Source organism: Diabrotica virgifera, chromosome 7 (assembly GCF_917563875.1).
Source record: "Diabrotica virgifera virgifera chromosome 7, PGI_DIABVI_V3a".
NCBI classification, from domain to species: Eukaryota; Metazoa; Arthropoda; class Insecta; order Coleoptera; family Chrysomelidae; genus Diabrotica; species Diabrotica virgifera.
Genome location: NC_065449.1, coordinates 228489350 through 228508952, shown reverse-complemented (window position 1 = coordinate 228508952; position 19603 = coordinate 228489350). Strand labels below are relative to the sequence as shown.

Below are 19603 nucleotides of genomic sequence, written 5' to 3'. Positions count from 1 at the left end.
CTTTTACTGGAAATTTGACGTTCTGCATTAAGAGTTGCATTTAATTTTTACTAAATGTCTCACGAAAGTTGTTGTATTAAAGAGTCCCAAAATACTGGTTACAATAGTAACTGTATATTCTACAGATTTCCTGTCGCTAAGCATAAAGTTACATTATTTGCGAGGGCCGAAAGTTCCTTAGAATAAACAAAAAGTTTCTTTTGAATGAGATATTTGAAATTAAAAATCACACTAAATTTTCTCTTTTTTTCACCCCTGTAACTGATTAAAATAAATAGAAATTTTCAGGGACTTTTGATCCTCAATAATAATGTAGTCTTTCATTCTGCGTTTAAATTTTTCAAATATACTTATTGGTTCTCTCAGGATTCGAAAAAAAGTTATGCATTTAAAAAGAGTTGGCCCGACATTTTACGTTTACGCTCTTAATTATTTAAGTGCAATAAATGCGTAAGTTAATATTTAAGAAGTATTATACTATAATTATATTAAATTATACTTTTTTGCAGAATAAAATTTTTCTAATATTAGCTGTCAACATAAACTTCAAAACGATAATCAAAATGAATAATAAATTCTGTTCTTACTGATATTAATTATCGATTACAATCAAATTACTTCTTCACGTTGTAAATATTACACGACAAGAATTAAATAATAAGTTTGAAACAATTATTATTTGCTTTTCATCTTTCCTCTTTAAATTTCCGGCCGAAACAGGAACACTAGCCATCCGTTAGATGGCGATACCAGCCATACCATCGAAACTCAGAGAGGATAGGCAACACTTTTTTCTTTCCAGCGAAAGTTATACTAGTAATCCGCTAGGTAGGTGGCGATACCAGCGAAGCTCATAGCGCATAGGGAATTCGGAAATAAATAACCATATATAAGTAAATATCATTTATTAAATGGATTGTAGAAAAATATTAACATCCACAATATAAATAGTGCTATATAAGTATAAGAATACATTTTCACTTAATTTAAAAATAACATGTATATTATATAAATATTTGTCAAATATATAGCTGTCAAAAATAAAGTATCTAATCTATATTTTGCATTAATAAAAAATATACCAACAATCCTAGTCATATTCGTTTTTAAAAAATTATAAAGTTTAGCAAGTTACACGCTTGTGCAATTTGGTTGGAAAATCTACATGTTGTTTCACCCTTTCAATACTGTTAGGCGTATACACCCCAAATTATTAGGACATTATTTTGTGATAATAAAATAAATAAACTCCTGGAAAAAATTAACGCACCACTTTAATTAATCTAAATATTTACAATATGGTCACAAAATAAAACTAAGTTACATTGAAATAATAATAAACACCTACAAATAAGTCCTATCATGACCTTAATTTGCCTTATTGTTTCTTTAAAAATTTGTTTTTGCCGGAAATGCGTAAATAAGCTAGCATAACTCCCAATTGCAAAAGGAAAAAAAATCAGTAAAGTAACACAATAAAATGCATCTGGGTCAACACTAATACCGTATAGGCCCTCCTCTACCTCTTATGACTGCATTTATGCGTCGAGGCATGCTTGATATCAAATGTTCAACAAAAGCTTGCGGAATATTATCCCATTCTTCAATAACGGCCTCAATGAGTTGGTTGTGATTGGCAATAAGTGTCTACGACTTCGAATCTTTTTTTTTTGAGATAGTCCCATAGATGCTCTATATGATTCATGTCCGGACTGTTAGGTGGCCACTCTAATAATGGAATATCAAAATCATTTAGGTAGCCAATAACCTGTCGAGCCACATGAGGACGAGCGTTGTCTTGCATTAATAAAAAAAATTAAAGCACTCATGGGAGTGCCGACAGAAGTGAAAACTTCTTATAGTATATAAATTACAAGCTCAATTGCTTTTCCACATCAAAAAAGAAGTGCTATACCTATATTATAATAGCGTTGCGTACGTTCTATGCTATTTATGTATACCTACATACACATAATATATATTATGTACGTACGAAATTTATTTCGGCAAAGTGATGACGGTAGCAAACTCAATACTTTTTTCCCATCTAAAAAGTGCACAACGTCCCTACAGAAGTTTTCTCTTTAAAAATTGATTTCGTCAAACAATGACGGTCGCTAATTTAATACGTTTCCCCCATCTAAGAAGTGCACAATGTCCCAAGAAGTTTTCATTTGAAAAATTTATTTCGCCGAAGCGATGACGGCCGCTAATACAACATTTATTCCCCATCTAAAAAAATTATAACGTCCCTAAAAAAGTTTTCGATCCAAAAATGTATTTCGTCGAAGCAATGACGGTCGCGATGACCGTCGATAATTCAATATTTTTCTCCATCTAAAAAGGGCACAACGTACCTAAAGAAGTTTTCACTTCAAAAATTTATTTAGTCGAAACAATAACGGTCGCTAATTCAATACCTCTTTCCCATCCAAAAAGTGCACAACGTCCCTAAGGAAGTTTTCATTTGAAAAATTTATTTCGCCGAAGCGATGACGGTCGCTAATTCAACACTTTTTCTCCGTCTAAAAAGTGTGTAACGTCCCTACAAAAGGTTTCGCTTCAAAAATTTATTTTGTCGAAGCAACGACGGTCGCGATGACGGTTGATAATTCAATATTTTTCTCCATCTAAAAAGGGCACAACGTCCATAAAGAAGATTTCACTTCAAAAATTTATTTAGTCGAAGCAATGACGGTCGCTAATTTAATACTTTTTTCCCATCGAAAAAGTGCAAAACGTCCCTAAAGGAGTTTTCACTTCAAAAAATTTATTTCGCCGAAGCGATGACGGTCGCTAATTCAACACTTTTTCCCCATCTTAAAAGTGCACAACGTCCCTAAAAAAGTTTTCACTTCAAAAATTTATTTCGTCGAACAAATACCGGTCGCTAATTTAATACTTTTTCCCCATCTAAAAACTGCACAACGTCCCAAAAGAACTTTTCACTTCAAAAATTTATTTCGCTGAAATGATGACGGTCGCTAATTCAATACTTTTTCCCCATCTAAAAAGTGCACGAAGTCGTTAAAGAAGTGTTCACTTCAAAAATGTATTTTGTCGAAGCAATGACGGTCGCGATGACGGTCGCTAATTCAATACTTTTTCCCCATCTAAAAAGACCAAAACGTCCCTAAAGAAGTTTTCACTTCACAACATTATTTTGTCGAAGCAATGATGGTCGCGATGACGGTCGCTAATTCAATATTTTGCCTATCTAAAAAGTGCACAACGCCGCTAAAGAAGTTTTCACTTCAAAAATTTATTTCGCAGAAGCAATGACGGTCGCTAATTTAACACTTTTTCCCCATCTAAAAAGTGCACAACGTCCCTAAAAAGTTTTCACTTCAAAAATTTATTTCGCCAAGGCGATGACGGTCGCTAATTCAATACTTTTTCCCCATCTAAAAAGTGCACAACGTCCCTAAAGAAGTTTTCACTTCAAAAAATTAGGTCCAAGAAACGGAGCAAAAGGCATTACATGTTCGACAATATTGTTGTCTAAGTAATAATGGGCACTAATAGACCTCGTACGTATGGGGACCAACTCCGTACGAGCTTCAAAAGAAATTCCCCCCCAAAACATTTTAGAGCCACCACCAAAAGGTACGTTAGGAGAGACATTGCAGATGACAAACCTTTCTCCTCGCCTTCGTCAGACACGCTCACGGCCATCTGGAGTTTTTAGGCTTACTCTAGTCTCATCAGAGAAAAGAACTCGTTTCCAATCCTCGATGGTCCAATTTTGATGCAATCTTGCAAAATTCAATCTCTGAACCCTGTGTTCCCTGGTAAGCAAGGGTTTTTTGGCCGGTTCCTGTTGCTCAATTCTGCTTCATGTAAACGTCTTCTAACTATTCGAGACGATATCGCGACATTTCGAACATCTGCTAGTTCATTTTTTAGCAAATTGCTATCTCTGAGAGCACTGTGTCTCAAAAAACGATCATCAATTTGATTAGTGCAACGGTTTCGACCTTGCTCTGGTCTTCGATGGTATGACCCTTCGCCTCACCTTGCGACTGATGCTGGAATGATGTCTTCCTAACAAACCTGCAACGTATCGCATTGAACATCCTTCATCTAGGAGAGTCGATGCTCGCACTACCTTCTCCATTGACAAATTTCTTTGGCGGTTAATTTTTTTATTTGATTTTTATGCAAATGAACTTCCAAACATGCATGTGATGAAAAATATCACAAAAAAGCTTGTTTCTCACAAGCACTTTGCTTTAATCGGCACTTTTTATGAAAAGTTCCCACTTTTAGTCTAAAACGAAGTTTAATACAAATTATTGTTAAAACAAGACTATTATTAGCTTACATAACAACTGCCACTGTCAAACAAGGGCCATAGGCAACTTTTCGTACAGTAAATTATCTATAAATAAATATTATTCAGAAAAATATGAGTGGTGCGTTAATTTTGTCCAGGAGTTTAAATTGACTTTGTAATTTTAAATTGTAAATTGTAATTAAATTACAGATTACAAATGAATAGTTAAAGAAAAAACAATCAACTGTTACTAACGCCAGCGAAGAAATTAAAAGAAGAATAGTGCTTGTAAATAAGGGAGACTGTGGCTTAACCCATTCGCAACCTATCTAAGAGAATGTAACTCAGCTAGGAGCCATTCTGCTGAAAGGCACCTGACTGAAGTAACCATATCACTCGCTGGTGCGTGAATGGCACCTAACTGAAGTAACCATGTCACGCGCTAGCGCATGATCCACAGCGAATGGGTTAAAGCGCTCTATTCATATGCGTATTTGTCCGGCGGATATGTAGGGCGGACAGATCCGTTGTTAGCTACATACAGGCAGATGTGTCTCCAGACAAATTCGTTGGTGCTACACATTCAGTCGTCGCGTCGTCTTGAACCACAGACGGCGAGCAAGACACATACGGCGTACGCACGGATACACACATGCGGATCTATCCGGAGTATCTGTCCGCCGTACATATCCGCCGGACAAATACGCATGTGAATAGAGCGCTTAAGAAGGTATATGGCCTCAAAATAACACAGAAAAATTACAAGTGACTGTCTATAAAACACTATAAGACCAATGCTAACATATAGAACAGAAAAGTAGTTATATCTGTGGCAAAAAGTTTATCTAATGCCATCTTGTGAACACACACACAGAAACGTGGTTACTTACAAATATGTAATAACTTTAAACGTTTCGACTGAAAAATTCTAAGAAGAATATATGGCAGAATAAAAGAGCAATGCTTGTGGCGCAAGCGTTTCAAGTTTGAGTCGTATAAAAGTTTTGGGGAACTAGCCAAGTAAATTAACGGGAAATACGGCGACACCATGTAATTTCAGGGTCAACTCCGAATTGCATGAAAATTTAGATTTAGGTTCTACTTATCCTCCACTTCAAAGTTGAATTTGTGCCGTTGGTGGCTTTTACTTGGGGGGTGACAGTCACCCCTTCTAGGGGGTGAAAAACATAAGTTCAAAATAATCCCGGAAATGGATAAACTGACTGATTATAAACAACTAGTTGCCCATGAAAATTACACTCCAAAACGGTCATTTACGGGGCTAAACATGAAACTGTAAAAAGATAGCGCGCCTTGGATGGATAGGGCATGTATTCAGGCGAGAAGACGATGCAACAGTTTTTGACTAAAGGGGGTCGATGGGACAACGAGCTACATCGAGATCGAGACTTAGTTACCAAGACAATTTCGAGGACGATTTGAAATATATTGGAGTTAGAACCTGGAGAAAAATCGCCAGAAACAGGGACGAATGGAGGATGGTTCTGAAGAAGGCTTTGGCTCATAAGCTGTGATGCCACTGATGATGATGAACTAACAATTCAGAAACAACTCAGAATTGAAAAAGCTAAATTAAATAAAAAAAGATACTATTTTCAATAAACTATTTTGCATTAATAAGCATTACTGAATCATTTGACAATATTGCAAAACAATAGTATTATCCAGTGTCTTGCGTCACAACATAAAAAAATACTAATATGTATTATGTAGTTCCTACTATTTTGAACCATGTTTTTCTATATCTGTTCAATCAGATTATGTAGTATACTAACTACATATAAATAAACTACTGGCCACCAATAGATATATTAATTTGATCCACCAGCTTAATGATTTGAATTCAGATAAAAAAGAAAATCATATTATGTTGGCCTGCCAACAAACACCAAACTTTATAACCAAAACCAATACCAAAAAATCATAATACTATTTAATAACTTTCCGTGCGACGTTTTTTTAGTTAGATTAATCGCTAAATCTTCTTCACTTGGAAATTGCTCTCCTATTTATGCTTTCTTCTTTAATTAAAATGATCTAGTCTGAAATGTTTTCGCTCGAATTGATATTTTTGATAATGGTAATCACTTCCATCGGGAGTCCAAGCAACGTACATGTATGTTGTTAAAATTACAGCTAGCAATAAACGGTCCAGACTGGAATAAAAATAAGAAAACAGTGAGTATTACACAAGTACATGACAAATCAATTACAGCAATCATAATAATACCAATGTGTAAGTTAAAATAATCTAACTTCTGCTTATAATACGTATAAATATTCTTCTTCAGTCGCTTTTCCTCGAAAAAAAGCGTATTTTTTTTATATTGTATTTCAAAAGAAAGCTCTTGAAGTCCTTCTTAAAGGATTTCTTAAAAAAGCGGTGTAGATAGCTTGTATAAGCCGTAGGCTGTAGGCTTGTATAACTTTGTTATGCATATTGGATGACTCGTATTTATTTTAGGCTTTAGCCTGATTTTGGGTTAACACTACATTCAATCGTCCTTAGCCTGAACCTAAGTAATCTATTTGATTTCTGACTATGTGGCCTGGAGTACAGTGCCGTTTTATCCATTGGGCGTTTGGGGCGGGCGCCCAGGGGCCCGTATGGACGATTCCTTTTATTAATAACAAATTAAAGACCGTTAAATAATCGAGGACCATATTTTTTTAAATAGAGAAAAAGACTACGAAATACCTGCGATTTCGACATGGTCTGATTTTAAGACTGATAAATAAGAACTGCGAGAAAACAAACTGTGTTTTAAACCAAAGAGCGATTCCTTAGAAAGTTGTAAAAAAATGTATGAAACTGGAGACAAAGCTTATTATAGAAGATTAAATGAAAGCAACTCTTATAGAGTAAAACCCAATGGAGACGAAGAAAAGTGTTAAAGCTGTTTATTGTTACCCGTGCAAATTATTTTCAATTGAAAAAAAATAGTTTAATTGATTATGGATATATTTTACCCACTAGAAATATTTGAATAGTTTACTCAAATCTCACGAAGAAAGTAAATTTCATCTGAACTCTACGGTTACATTAATAACAAGATCATCAGTTGGAGTTAGATGGATCATCAGTTAAATTGGAGTTTTAGACGCTGGCTTGAAAGAGCAAGTAGAACGCGAAGCTGACTATTGAGTAGAGGTCCTAAGACCCAAGAAGAGTTGTTGTCACCATTAAATTACTTGTTTCTCAAGGACTAGCTTTTCGTTGATCCCATGAGAATTTAACGAGTCGTCATAAGGGAAATTACTTAAGTTGTCTTGTATACTTTGCTTTTGACAACTTCTTAGCTCAGCATTTACAGCGGAATGCGAATAAAGAAAAAGGTTCAGTTAGCTATCTGTCTGACCAAACTTGCAATGAATTCCTGGAAGCGATGAAAACAAAAGATGTAGAAACTTTTGACGCTGTAAATGCTTTACTTAAAAACTACGGATCCATCAAACATATTTTTCCAGTTAAGCAATAATAGAGACAAAAAATCAGAAGTTAGAAGTGAAGCCAAGTCAGTTCATAATAAAATGGATACCTTTGAGACAGGTTAACTTGGATACTCTATTGACACTGATTTGGGCAAGGATTTTAAAACGAGTGAATGCAACAAGCAAAACGTTAGAAACTGTGGACTTGGACGTGTCAATTGGAGTAGAATTAATGACATTTGAGCTTTGTTGGAGACGTAAGAAATGAATTAAGCGAAATTGAACTAGAAGCCAAAAATATTTATTTGTGAAGGCAATAATCTCAAACATATTCTATAGAATTAGCCTTCAAAAAACAAAGAAAAAACATTTATCGATGAAGCAGTTGAAAGTGAAACAATTTTAAAGGGGCAAGAGATATTCAGAATTGAAGTACCTATTTAATGTTATATGCCACAATATTTCTCAAGATCTTCTAAAGAGAATATAATGCTACAAATATGTTACATCAGCTATTAGAAGTTTTTTTACGTTAAATAAAGAAGAAGTCAAAAAGTGAATTAATATTTTATGCGAGGAATATAAAAAAGATGTTGATGAAACCAAAAAGAACTTGCATAATGAAATTATTCATTATAATATAACATTATGCCAAAATTTCAATAAACATTTGAAAATTTGGTGTTTGAAAACATGGAAAAGGAAAATCCAGGATGTAAAGGCAACTTTTGCCAATTTTTAACTTTACTGCAAGTTTATAGACGGAGAGCTAGAGGCGAGAAATCATCGTCATAAGTAATATGGAGTTTGGCATGTGAAATGTATAATATATCTATTGTATATTGATAACTATGACCCCTTTCAGGCTGACACCTCAGTGGATACAGGGAGTAGCAATAAGGGATGAAAGGGGAAAGTTGGTGCAGTCATTAAATGTTTTCACCTTCTATTTTGTTAAACCTCCATCGATTTGCATGAAAATTGGTTAGTAGTTAGAGCATAACTCAAGAAACAAAACTGATATGGTGCCAACGTGCGCTTTTACCCTGGGGGTGGATGCCACCCCTTCTCGGGGGTGAAAACTATTTTATTAAAAATAACCCCACTAATCGATAGAGGGACAAATTTTAAGCAAAATTTGTTACTTCTAATTATTAAAATAAATCAATACTTTTTGAGTTATTAAAGATCAAAGATTTGAATTTTTCGTGAAATAAATGCATGATGTAAAGCGGTTTTTCGTGAATAATTCAAAAACTGTAAGTTTTATCAAAATAGTTATGATTACAAAAATTGAAGATAATAAAAAATAAAAGAGATTTATTATTCGAAAAACCTTTGAGAATTAATAAAAATTGAGTTATAGGTGATGGAATGTATATTTTTTTCGGCTAGTACCCAAATCTAACTATTCAAGCTCAAATAACGGGAAAACGGTGCATTTTATAAAATATATTTACTGAACACTTGTCAAAGTACTCAAGAATACCTCTCAAGTGAGCTCCAGATGAAGTTTATAACATCAAAGCTAAGCAAGTGATGATGAAAATAAGAGAACCCTTTCGAGTTTTTAGGAAAAAGTGAAAATTAAAACATACGCTATTTATATATTTATTTTGAAATTTGTTAACAGAATTGTTTTTAAAGGAATTTCGGGAATGAAGTTAGGATTATAATTTATTATCAAGTTAGTTTTCTTACAATTTAAATATAACAAGTTAAAAATGCGAGCATTATTATAACGAAAACTTTGTTTTTTATGTATTTAAATTCCTAATATGGAAAATTGCTATTATGAAAAGTTGTTTAGAATTAAAAATTATGTTTAATGTGCAATTATATCCTAATATTTAAATATTGTGAGCTATAAAGGCACTTTATAGCACGAAATCAAAATTTTCGTTGAAAATACTATTTATTTTTCACTTTCGCTGTCACATTCACTAAAATCGCTATCATAATTATTTTCAGCACTTTCGCTATTATGAATGTCATCATCAGCTTGCTCATCATCCATCTCATCGTCTGTTTCATTCTCAAAAATAATATCTCTAACAATCTCTGGCATTTGAAGCCCTTCAAACCATTTGAAAATATATGTGTTATCTTCAGCAAGTTCCCAACCATTTTGTTCAATAACCAGATCTGTTGGATTTTTTTTATAGGCGTTCAACCAAATACTTGTAATGTATCGTGCTCGTAAAAGATGTTGATATAGCTCAGATTGAGATGGTGGTAAAGTTGATGCATCAAAATTTTTCAGATATTTTTTAAAAAATGGTTCATTTACGTTTTTTAGCTTATATCGACGATTAAATATTGTAAGCCGTATGTCATTGACTTTTCATTGGAGAATTCTTTTTGTAATCCCTGTACCGTATATGTGACAAATATATGTTTCTAGAATTTCAAAAACCGTCTCTTCGTCAAAATCGATATCTCCAAGAGCATAAAATGCTTCCTTATATTGCTCAAATGATTTCATAATATTGAATGGTCTCTTTTTTACCTTTCTATGAAAACATGGATTATAGTCACAGCCAGTTAGAGCGTGGAAACCAGCTAAAGCTTTGCATATTGAATCTCCAAAATGTTCGTAAATTTTACAGATATCAATATACTGTTTTTTTCCTGCGGTTCCAGACTGTATCCAAATGTGTAAATTACTGTTCAAGTGATGCATATTACTTAACATAATAACCAGAATATCTGTATCTGAGCACTTTATGATTACATTGGCATCTTTCTGTAGTTGACATACGTGGTATATTATTTTAGTGTCTTCCTCCTCATGAGCTGGACAACTAAAATGTGGAGCTTCGTCTTTCTGCAGTTCTCCATTTTTACTAACGAAAAACTTGTGACACTCAACAAAATTAACATATATTATTTTACCTTGCAGAAAAGGTGCTATTTCGTTATCAGCCCAATAAGTCAAAAAAAAATCGAACCAAAGCCTCTTTGAATTTGTTATTTCTTAACTCTTTAATAAAATCGACTGGTCTCTTTTGATTGCGTCCTGATATACAGAAAACGCGATCGGCTTCTTTGTTACCTCTTGTAGATCTTTCATAGTCTTTAATTGACGGTTGGAAATATTGATCAAATATCATCAATCCGTCAATTTAAGAGCACATGCGTGAAGTTACGAATGATAAAAAGAAAATATTATTATTAATTAAATGTATGTTACTAAAATATTATTTTTATATTATTTCGATATTTAATTGAATTTTTTCTATCGATATACACTTAGTGGCGGTTCTAGCCAGGGGCAGGGGGGCAGCTGCCCCCCCTTCAGTTTTTACAGTACTTTTGTACTATAATTTTCGTTAAAAAGGCACGTTATCTTGTTTATTCACCGGTTGTGTTCCCTTGCCCCCACTTTTTTTGGTCTAGAACCGCCCCTGTATAAACTGAATGTGTACAGAAACTGAGGGTGTCCAATAATGGGCACATTTGACATAATATTCAAATACATTTTTGCTATATTTTATATAAATGTCTTAAAACAATTTTAAAAACTTATATAAATAATATAATAATTAAGCTCCAAATTTTTGGAGCCTAAACTTTGAAAAATGTTTGTAGCATAATGTTTAATGGTATCAACTATTCCGGGAGCTCATTTGATACATATTTCCAAGTACTTTGACAAGTGTCAGTAAATATATTTTATAAATTGCACCGTTTTCCCGTTATTTGAGCTTGAATACATAGATTTGGGTACTAGCCGAAAAAAATATACATTCCATCACCTATAACTCACTTTTTATTAATTCTCAAAGGTTTTTTCGAATAAGAAATCTCTTTTATTTTTTATTATCTTCAATTTTGGTAATCATAACTATTTTGATAAAACTTACAGTTTTTGAATTATTTACGAAAAACCGCTTTCCATCATGCATTTATTTCACGAAAAATTCAAATTTTTGATCTTTAATAACTCAAAAAGTATTGATTTATTTTAATAATTAGAGGTAATAAATTTTGCTTGAAATTTGTCCTTCTATCGACTAGTGGGGTTATTTTTAATAAAATAGTTTTCACCTCTGAGAAGGGGTGGCATCCAACCCCAGGGTAAAAGCGCACGTTGGCACCATATCAGTTTTATTTCTTGAGGTATGCTCTAATTACTCACCAATTTTCATGTAAATCGATGGAGGTTTAACAAAATAGGAGGTGAAAACCTTTAATGACTGCGTTAACTTTCCCCTTTCATCCCTTATTGCTACTCCCTGTATCCACTGAGGTGTCAGCCTGAAAGGGGTCATAATTATCAACATACAATAGATACATTTCACATGCCAAACTCCATATTACTTATGACGATGATTTCTCGCCTCTAGCTCTTAGACTATTATCTGACGATACCAATTTCTAATGCGTCAAGCGAGCGAGCGGTCTTTTTTGGCTTTAAAAAGAATAAAGATACTTATATTGAAATATAAAAAGGAAAGAATCCCTCTCTTCTTTTACTTCTTTAGTAATATATTGAAGGTCAATGGATCAAGAAAACCTAGACGCATTATCACTATCGTATTGTAAAAAATGAAGAAGTGAAGCAACTGAATTTTGATAGTACATATTAATATGGCAGTTTGCTAATGCTTAGTAAAGAAAAAGAGTAAGCTAATTTTTGTCTTATATATTTTTTAGAATATGTTTTTTGCTTGCCATGTGTTGTTCTGTAGAACTTTCTGTTTTTTTATATTTTTAAATGTATTTTTTGGAATATTTTTTACGATTGCTATTTTTCTCGTTTGTTTTAAAAATATTTTTTTAAATTTTTAAAAATTTATGGGTTTTACAGTAAACGTTTACAGTTATTGCATGTGTTTTTTTGTTAAAAAAATTGACAACGAATAGCAATGAAGGGGGCCCCTAAATCTCTAGTGCCCAGGGCCCGAAGTTAGGTTAAACCGGCACTGCTGGAGTATATTAAGGTAATTTCCATTTGCATAATCTGTATGGAAGTTTGAAGTAAGTGTTATTAGTAATCAAAAACTCTTCTGCTACAAATTCACACAATCTGTCTCCTGCTCATTTCTTTCTACAAGGCCAAATTGTCATATGAATTCTACTGATTGGAAAATATGGCAATATGGAAAATACAACACGACAAATATGGAAAATGTATGACAACATCTAAATACCTACTACGATGTAAAATCGAAATTGATGGGAAAATAATAATGCAGGAAGCAAGGTTTAGATATCTGGGAATAGATATAACCAGTTACGGAGATGTTGAAGAGGAAGTACGACAACAAAGCTTAAAAGCAAGTAAAGCGGCGGGATCTCTTAATGACACAATCTGGAAGATCAAACACTGAAGACAAGACACAAAAGCAAGAATTTATAAAGCAGCAATTAGACCTATATTGACATATACGGCGGAGACAAGACCTGACACGTCTAAAACGAGACAACTACTAGAAACAACAGAGATGAAAATACTCCGACGAATATCAGGGAAAAGTCTGTTGGATAGGGAGAGAAGCGAAAACATAAGACCATGCAATGTAGAAGACATAAATGGATGGGTGACAAAACGGAAACAGGAGTGGAACGAACACATTAGTAGAATGGCAGAGGATAGGATAGTACGAATAGCACGGGATAAGTCACCAAATGACGAAGAAGTATTGGCAGACCAAGAAAAAGATGGTGCGATAACTTAAACAATTTAGGAGGCTAATATTGAAGAAGAAACAGACTTTAAAGCCTACATATAAGAAGGAAAAAGAAGAAGAAGGAAAATATGGGCAAACAATAAATCTTTCATATTATAATCTCCAATATCATAATAACAGATTATACTTTTGATCTTGAAACAAGCAAAGCATTTTATACTGTAAATTATCTATCTAACCTCATTTACATTAAAGATCATGCTCAAAAAGACAAACAAAGTAACTTACCTCATTACAGGGCATAACCAAAATATTAAAACAAAGGCTAAAAAGCTTGGGTGTCTCATATGACTGTTAAGACGTTGCCACTGTTGTGATTTCCTTAAGTTCGGGTCAGGCAAATTCATAATGCTGTAATACACCTGAAACGAAATAAAAACTTGTTTGAAAATAATTTTGAGGCGTCAAATCAACTAATTTTTAATTTGTTACAGTTCTAAAGTTGACACCATCTATCTATCGTCCGTCGGCAAATTCAAACAAAAATATAACTTCAGACCATCTTTTACCACCTTTAGTCCAGACAAATTAATATATGTATTTAATATATTTTTAATACCAAAAATGAGATGTTTTAATCAAATATTGCTTCAAATATAATCTGCAGAATAATTTGGAATCACGTTCCGCTAATGAACTTGCTTTTTTGTCCTTAAAAGTAGAAAAAAAGTTTCAATTCTATTGCTTAATATTTCATCTAAATATAATCGTCTTTAACTGTACTAATGCCCAAGTATACATTTTCAAGTGTTAAACTGATTGATTTACAATGAGTAACCCGGTTGTAAAAATACCGGCGTGTGCCGTATCAAAGGGACATCGGTTTACTCGAATTTCATAACATACAAATGTTATCTGTTTGAATTTGCCGACGGACGAAATATCTCTGGACCCGACTTTACAAGTCGACAGAAATATCTGAAACAGCCCAAGTCAGACTGATCAATGAATTATGCGACGTTGTCAGATGAATCGGGTTTCAAAGATTTTTCGGCTTTTTATTTGTTACCTGTTTCACAGTAAAATTTCGGACATCTTGGATATTAGTGCACCCTAATATGTCTGTGTAGATTTTGGCATTGGATCCGACCAACACTTGTAACACCGTTGCCGTATCCTCTATTTTTTCATACTATCACGTAACAATTTTTTGTGATATTATACACGAGCGGGACACCCTCAAAAAAGCGCTTAGTTTTCGAGATACTGACCACGGAGGGGCGAATGGCTAATTTTATTCATACTTTATATTTTCGAGGGTGCTGAAAACGAAAATGAGGTCTATTTTGAATTTTATGTGGGGGAACATTGTCAAAATCGCAATTTTAACCTAAAAATAAAAAAAAATGAAATCACGTTTTTTGCGTTTACCTCTCTACAACTCTGTTCCATTTTAATATTTTTTTCTGAAATTTTTACAGTATATAGCTCTAACATTTCTGAAGACAAAGGTACCTGCTTCAAGTTTTTATTCTTATCATGATAAAGGTTATGAATTTTTCAAAGAAAAAGGTTCAGATTTGTGCATTGCAAAGTTTAATCGCAAAAGTTGTGTGACGAAGTGTAAAATTTAGCTTCTTAATCACGATTATTTGAAAGTAGAGAGTACAAAGTTTTCTCGTAAGTTTTAGATCAAAATATTTTATAGAAAAAAAATAGTGCAACTTTTAATGTCGACATTAGAAATCCCCAATATAACGCTTATTTTTTGAGGGACAGACAATCTAGGTCTAATTTATCACTTTTAGTACTATCCTTGGATTATAAGCTTTCATTTGACACCTCATTTGTCATTCTACCTAGTATAATGACGGAGAAGTAAACGTTCTTATTCTATTATTCATGTAGGTACATTTAACATTGATTGAAATTATGAAAGAAATGGCATGGCAACACTGTGACGCACAAACATAAGATTCAGCTGTGCGTTACATAGGGTGCACAAATATCCAAGATGTCCAAAATTTCTTTCAAATGCTCAGTCATCATAGGTACTTGAAATTCTCTAGACTTTTTAATGAGTTGTCTCATGTTCAGGATTTCTTCCCGTTTACCCTTTACAAACCCCGCTTGTTCCTGAGGCACTTGGTAATGTAGATAGGTTTTTAATCTGTTTTTGATGATATGCAATAAGATTTTACTAGCATGTGTTATTAGTGACAGTGTGCGGTAGTTTTCACATCTGGTAGTAGTTCCTTTTTTGTGTAGCGGGATATAAATTGAGGTAGACCAATCAGATGGCCATTTTCCTGAATTCCAAACAGCGACACAGATAGAATAGATGATATGTAATCCTTTGTCACCTAGTAACTGTAGTATTTCACCTGGTATTGAATCAATGCCTGGCGATTTATTTCTCTTTGGCGATTTAATTGCATGTTTGACTTCAGCGAGTAAGACAGTAGGTTCTCTAGGGTAGTCAGAGGGCTACTGATTTTCTGCTGGTACCTCGTTATTTTTATATAGCTCGCCACAGTAATTTCGCCATGTTTCCAATATTTCGTCAGTATCGGTCTTTAGATTACCTTCCTTATCTATTACAGACCACGTTTGAGATTTAAATTCTCTGGTAAGGAGTTTGATCTTCTGAAATAAATCCCTCGGTTCATTTCGACAGCCAGGTTCCTCTATCTCTCTGCATATTTGAGAGATGTATCTAATCAGATTTGTCTTTGACCATAATCCGTAATAGACAACTATTTGCATTTTAAATGGATGTTTATTCTACATACACACCAATGCATCCAATTGAAGTCCCCTCTCCTTGATTTGCTACCTAGATGACCTTCGCGGTTTTAGATATTTCTGTACAATCGTAATAATGACACTTACCTGTTTAATACCGAGAAGTTCGGTAACATCGCAGCAAATGTTACCAATATAAATAATAATCCAAGCTACAGTGTGTATTGATGCGTATATCCAGAAGATGGGTCTGTAATTTAGATTGAAGGCCCACATGATTGCATGTGGAGTTGTTTTCCAATGCCGTAATACATACTAAAATGTTTGAAAACAAAACTATTAATAAAAATTTGACACATAACTATTAGTACCTACTAGTCTAGGCGCCAGAGGAGTCACCGTGTCCTTTTCAATTCTGATGGACAAACTCAACGGTTTCTTATGGAATTTTGGCTGCTGATTACGAATTTCGAGGGTGGATTTCGATCCGAGTGGTCAAAAAATTGTTATAAACAATTTAATTGTTTATAAGGCTCTGGCTCATAAATTAAAAGAGATAAAAAATAATGTTTCAAATAAAATTTGTTTGTTAATAAAAAACGAAGAAAAAAACGTTTACTAAACTTAAATCCAACAATTAGAACTGAAGATATTGTAAAATTAGTGCACAATGCAAATTGCAAATTACAAAATAAATATTTTTCGAAGCTTTATCGATCGTAACTCGGCTTCTACACATGCAAATGAGCCTTTCAAGGTCTCATTTTAAAACTTTATTAATAGGCTTACAAACAGAGTTTGTTATATTACCTGATCTTCATTTGTTTTAAAGTTATACCTATTTGAAGTAATAATTTTCTTAAAAAAATTGTACATTAATTTGTTTATAAGGGCTTCAAGTAAATTTGAGCTGTAAACATTTATACTTTAATTAACAATGATGATAGAAAAACTCAAAAGGTATAATTTCAGCTTAAGAAAATGTTCGTAAGTTTATTTTTGGTCAAGATATCGATATTTTAATGGCGCGCTATGAGGCGCAACATCGGGTCACAGTCAAGTATTTTTCGACGCTTTATCGATCGTAACTCGGCTTCTACGCATGCAAATGAGCCAATATGTGATATCCATATAAAAATGGATCGAGTTATTTTGCAGCATCATCATTGCATATAAAACGAGCATTTATGTTGTGACGGCATACACACAATTGACGTGCCTTGATGATGCTGCAAAAGAACTAGATGCACTTTATATGGATACTATCCACTATCCACTGGATATCTATATGATATATATTATACCTATATCATATAGATATATAATTAGACTCTGAAGCCCCAAAAAGTTTTAGTTTTACTGCCTACAAGAACAGACTTAGTGCCATCATGTAACTGTAAAAATTTCTCTCTGAGAGCTTATACAGATGTAAAAAAGCTGAGATCACTACATATCTGGATTCAGATGCATGAAACAAAGTTTGTAAAAATAGTATTAATAAATAATATCAACTTACTTTTTAGTTCTATTTCTGAAATATTACTTTTTAATGTTTTTTTTTCTCATTTAGTACAAAAAATAGAAGACAAAGTAAATAGAATGAAAGGTGATAAGAGGTACAATATGATGATTTAATTATAAGAATTATATGATCAAATTTTATTAGGATCTTCAAAAATAAAAAATGAAGATAACATAGAGATTATAATTTGCATCGAGAAGTTAGCGCGTGAACCTTAACGCGGTGAGCCGATCTTGCGCCTCAGAGTGCACTATTTAAATATCGATATCTTGGCCAAAAATAAACTTACAAACATTTTCGTAAGCTTAAAATGTTCCTTTTGAGTTCTTTTATCATTATTGTTAATTAAGGTATACATGTTTATAGCTTAAATTTGCTTGAAACCCTTATAAACAAATTAATGTACAATTTTTTAAAGAAAATTATTATTTCAAATGGCTTTAACTTTAAAACAAATGAAGATCAAGTAATTTAACAAACTCTGTTTGGAAGCCTATTAATAAACCTTTAAAATTAGACCTTCCAAGGCTCATTTGCATGTGTAGAAGTCGAGTTACGATCGATAAAGCTTCAAAAAATACTTCTTTTGCAATTTGCAGTGTGCACTAATTTTACAATATCTTGAGTTCTAATTGTTGGGATTTAAGTTTGGTAAACGGTTTTTTCTTCGTTTTTTATTAACAAACAAATTTTAATTCAAACATTATTTTTTATCTGTTTTAGTTTATGAGCCAGAGCCTTATAAACAATTAAATTGTTTATAACAATTTTTTGACCACTCGGATCGAAATCCACCCTCGAAATTCGTAATCAGCAGCCAAAAATCCATTAGAAACCGTTGAGTTTGTCTATCAGAATTGAAAAGTACACGGTGATCTCTACTTGGCGCCTAGACTATACTATATGGTTGTCTACAAGAAAGATTTACAAAATAGTCCTGTCGAACAGTGGTTCCAAATGTTGAAAACGTGGTCATGAGGCCAAAAAAAAGTTCCTATCTAGGGATTTTCATGTTTACAGTTATTTTCTTATACTACGTAGAGTCGTAATACGCAGGTATAAGGATCAGACTGGATGTATTCTGGTTCATAGCTCAGGAACGTGAGCCATGTCCGAGGTTATTTCGGCCGGCAGAGCAAGTGAAAAAGAACGCGTACCTATATTGAAAACGCTGTAAAACGTTTTGTAGTTTATCAATTTTATCGCTGCAAAGCAGATTCTTCTTTTTTAAGTATGTAGTAATGTAAGATGTAAGTTAACTTAAGATTTTGTAACAATAAATGCCTTAAATTTGTTAATGCATAAATAATGAAAATATACTTGAAATAATCAAAATTTTGTAAAGATACATTCAAAAAGAACAAAATTCTGCATAATTCTGCAAGTAATGTCTTATTAATCTTAAAATATATAGTAAGAAGATACAGAATCACTTTGGTTTAGCTGTCTCTAACTGCCTATGCATTTCTGGCAGTTGTTTGAATACAATAGTATGAAAGGACGCATATTACAGGGCGATTGTTGAGTATGTATGGGCGGCTGTACATAAGTAATAGATTCTGAATATTGTACTTCATAAAGAAAATATATTGGTAATCAGCAATTTCAAAAGTCCCTTATAATATAAAATATAAAATTTTAAACAAATATGCGTGTAAAATAAAATTTTCGTATTTCTTTCGGCCATAGTGGATCCGCCATTTTGTTTTAAAAAAGTAATTTTAGATTTGTAATCAGCGACCTTCAACTACCAAATTTGACAAAAATCCGCCATTTTGTTTTTCAGAAACAATAATGTCAAATTCGTAATCGGCGATGCCAAAAACCCTTCAGAACCAAAGTAATTACGAAGTGTATAAACAATATACGCTTTTAAAGGTTCATGACCACGTTTTCGGCATTTGGAACTACAGTGTGTCGCCAGGGGGGTACAACGGCCTCCTTTATTCAGATGGACTTACCCAAGTTTTT

General features: G+C 33.2%; 1 protein-coding gene across 3 annotated transcripts in view; it reads right to left on the bottom strand.

The window, feature by feature from the left end:
- Positions 1–888: 888 nt before the first annotated feature.
- The window catches only part of LOC114344443 (nurim homolog), a 33008-nt gene continuing 14293 nt past the window's right edge, over positions 889–19603 (bottom strand). For all 3 annotated transcript variants that reach the window (XM_050655293.1, XM_028295285.2, XM_028295277.2), the window contains 3 exons: positions 16258–16425; positions 13654–13787; positions 889–6453 (listed from right to left, as the gene is read on the bottom strand). In XM_050655293.1, the coding sequence (XP_050511250.1) occupies positions 6321–6453; positions 13654–13787; positions 16258–16425 (435 nt within the window). In that variant the 3' untranslated portion in view covers positions 889–6320. The remainder of the gene's footprint in view (positions 6454–13653; positions 13788–16257; positions 16426–19603) is intronic.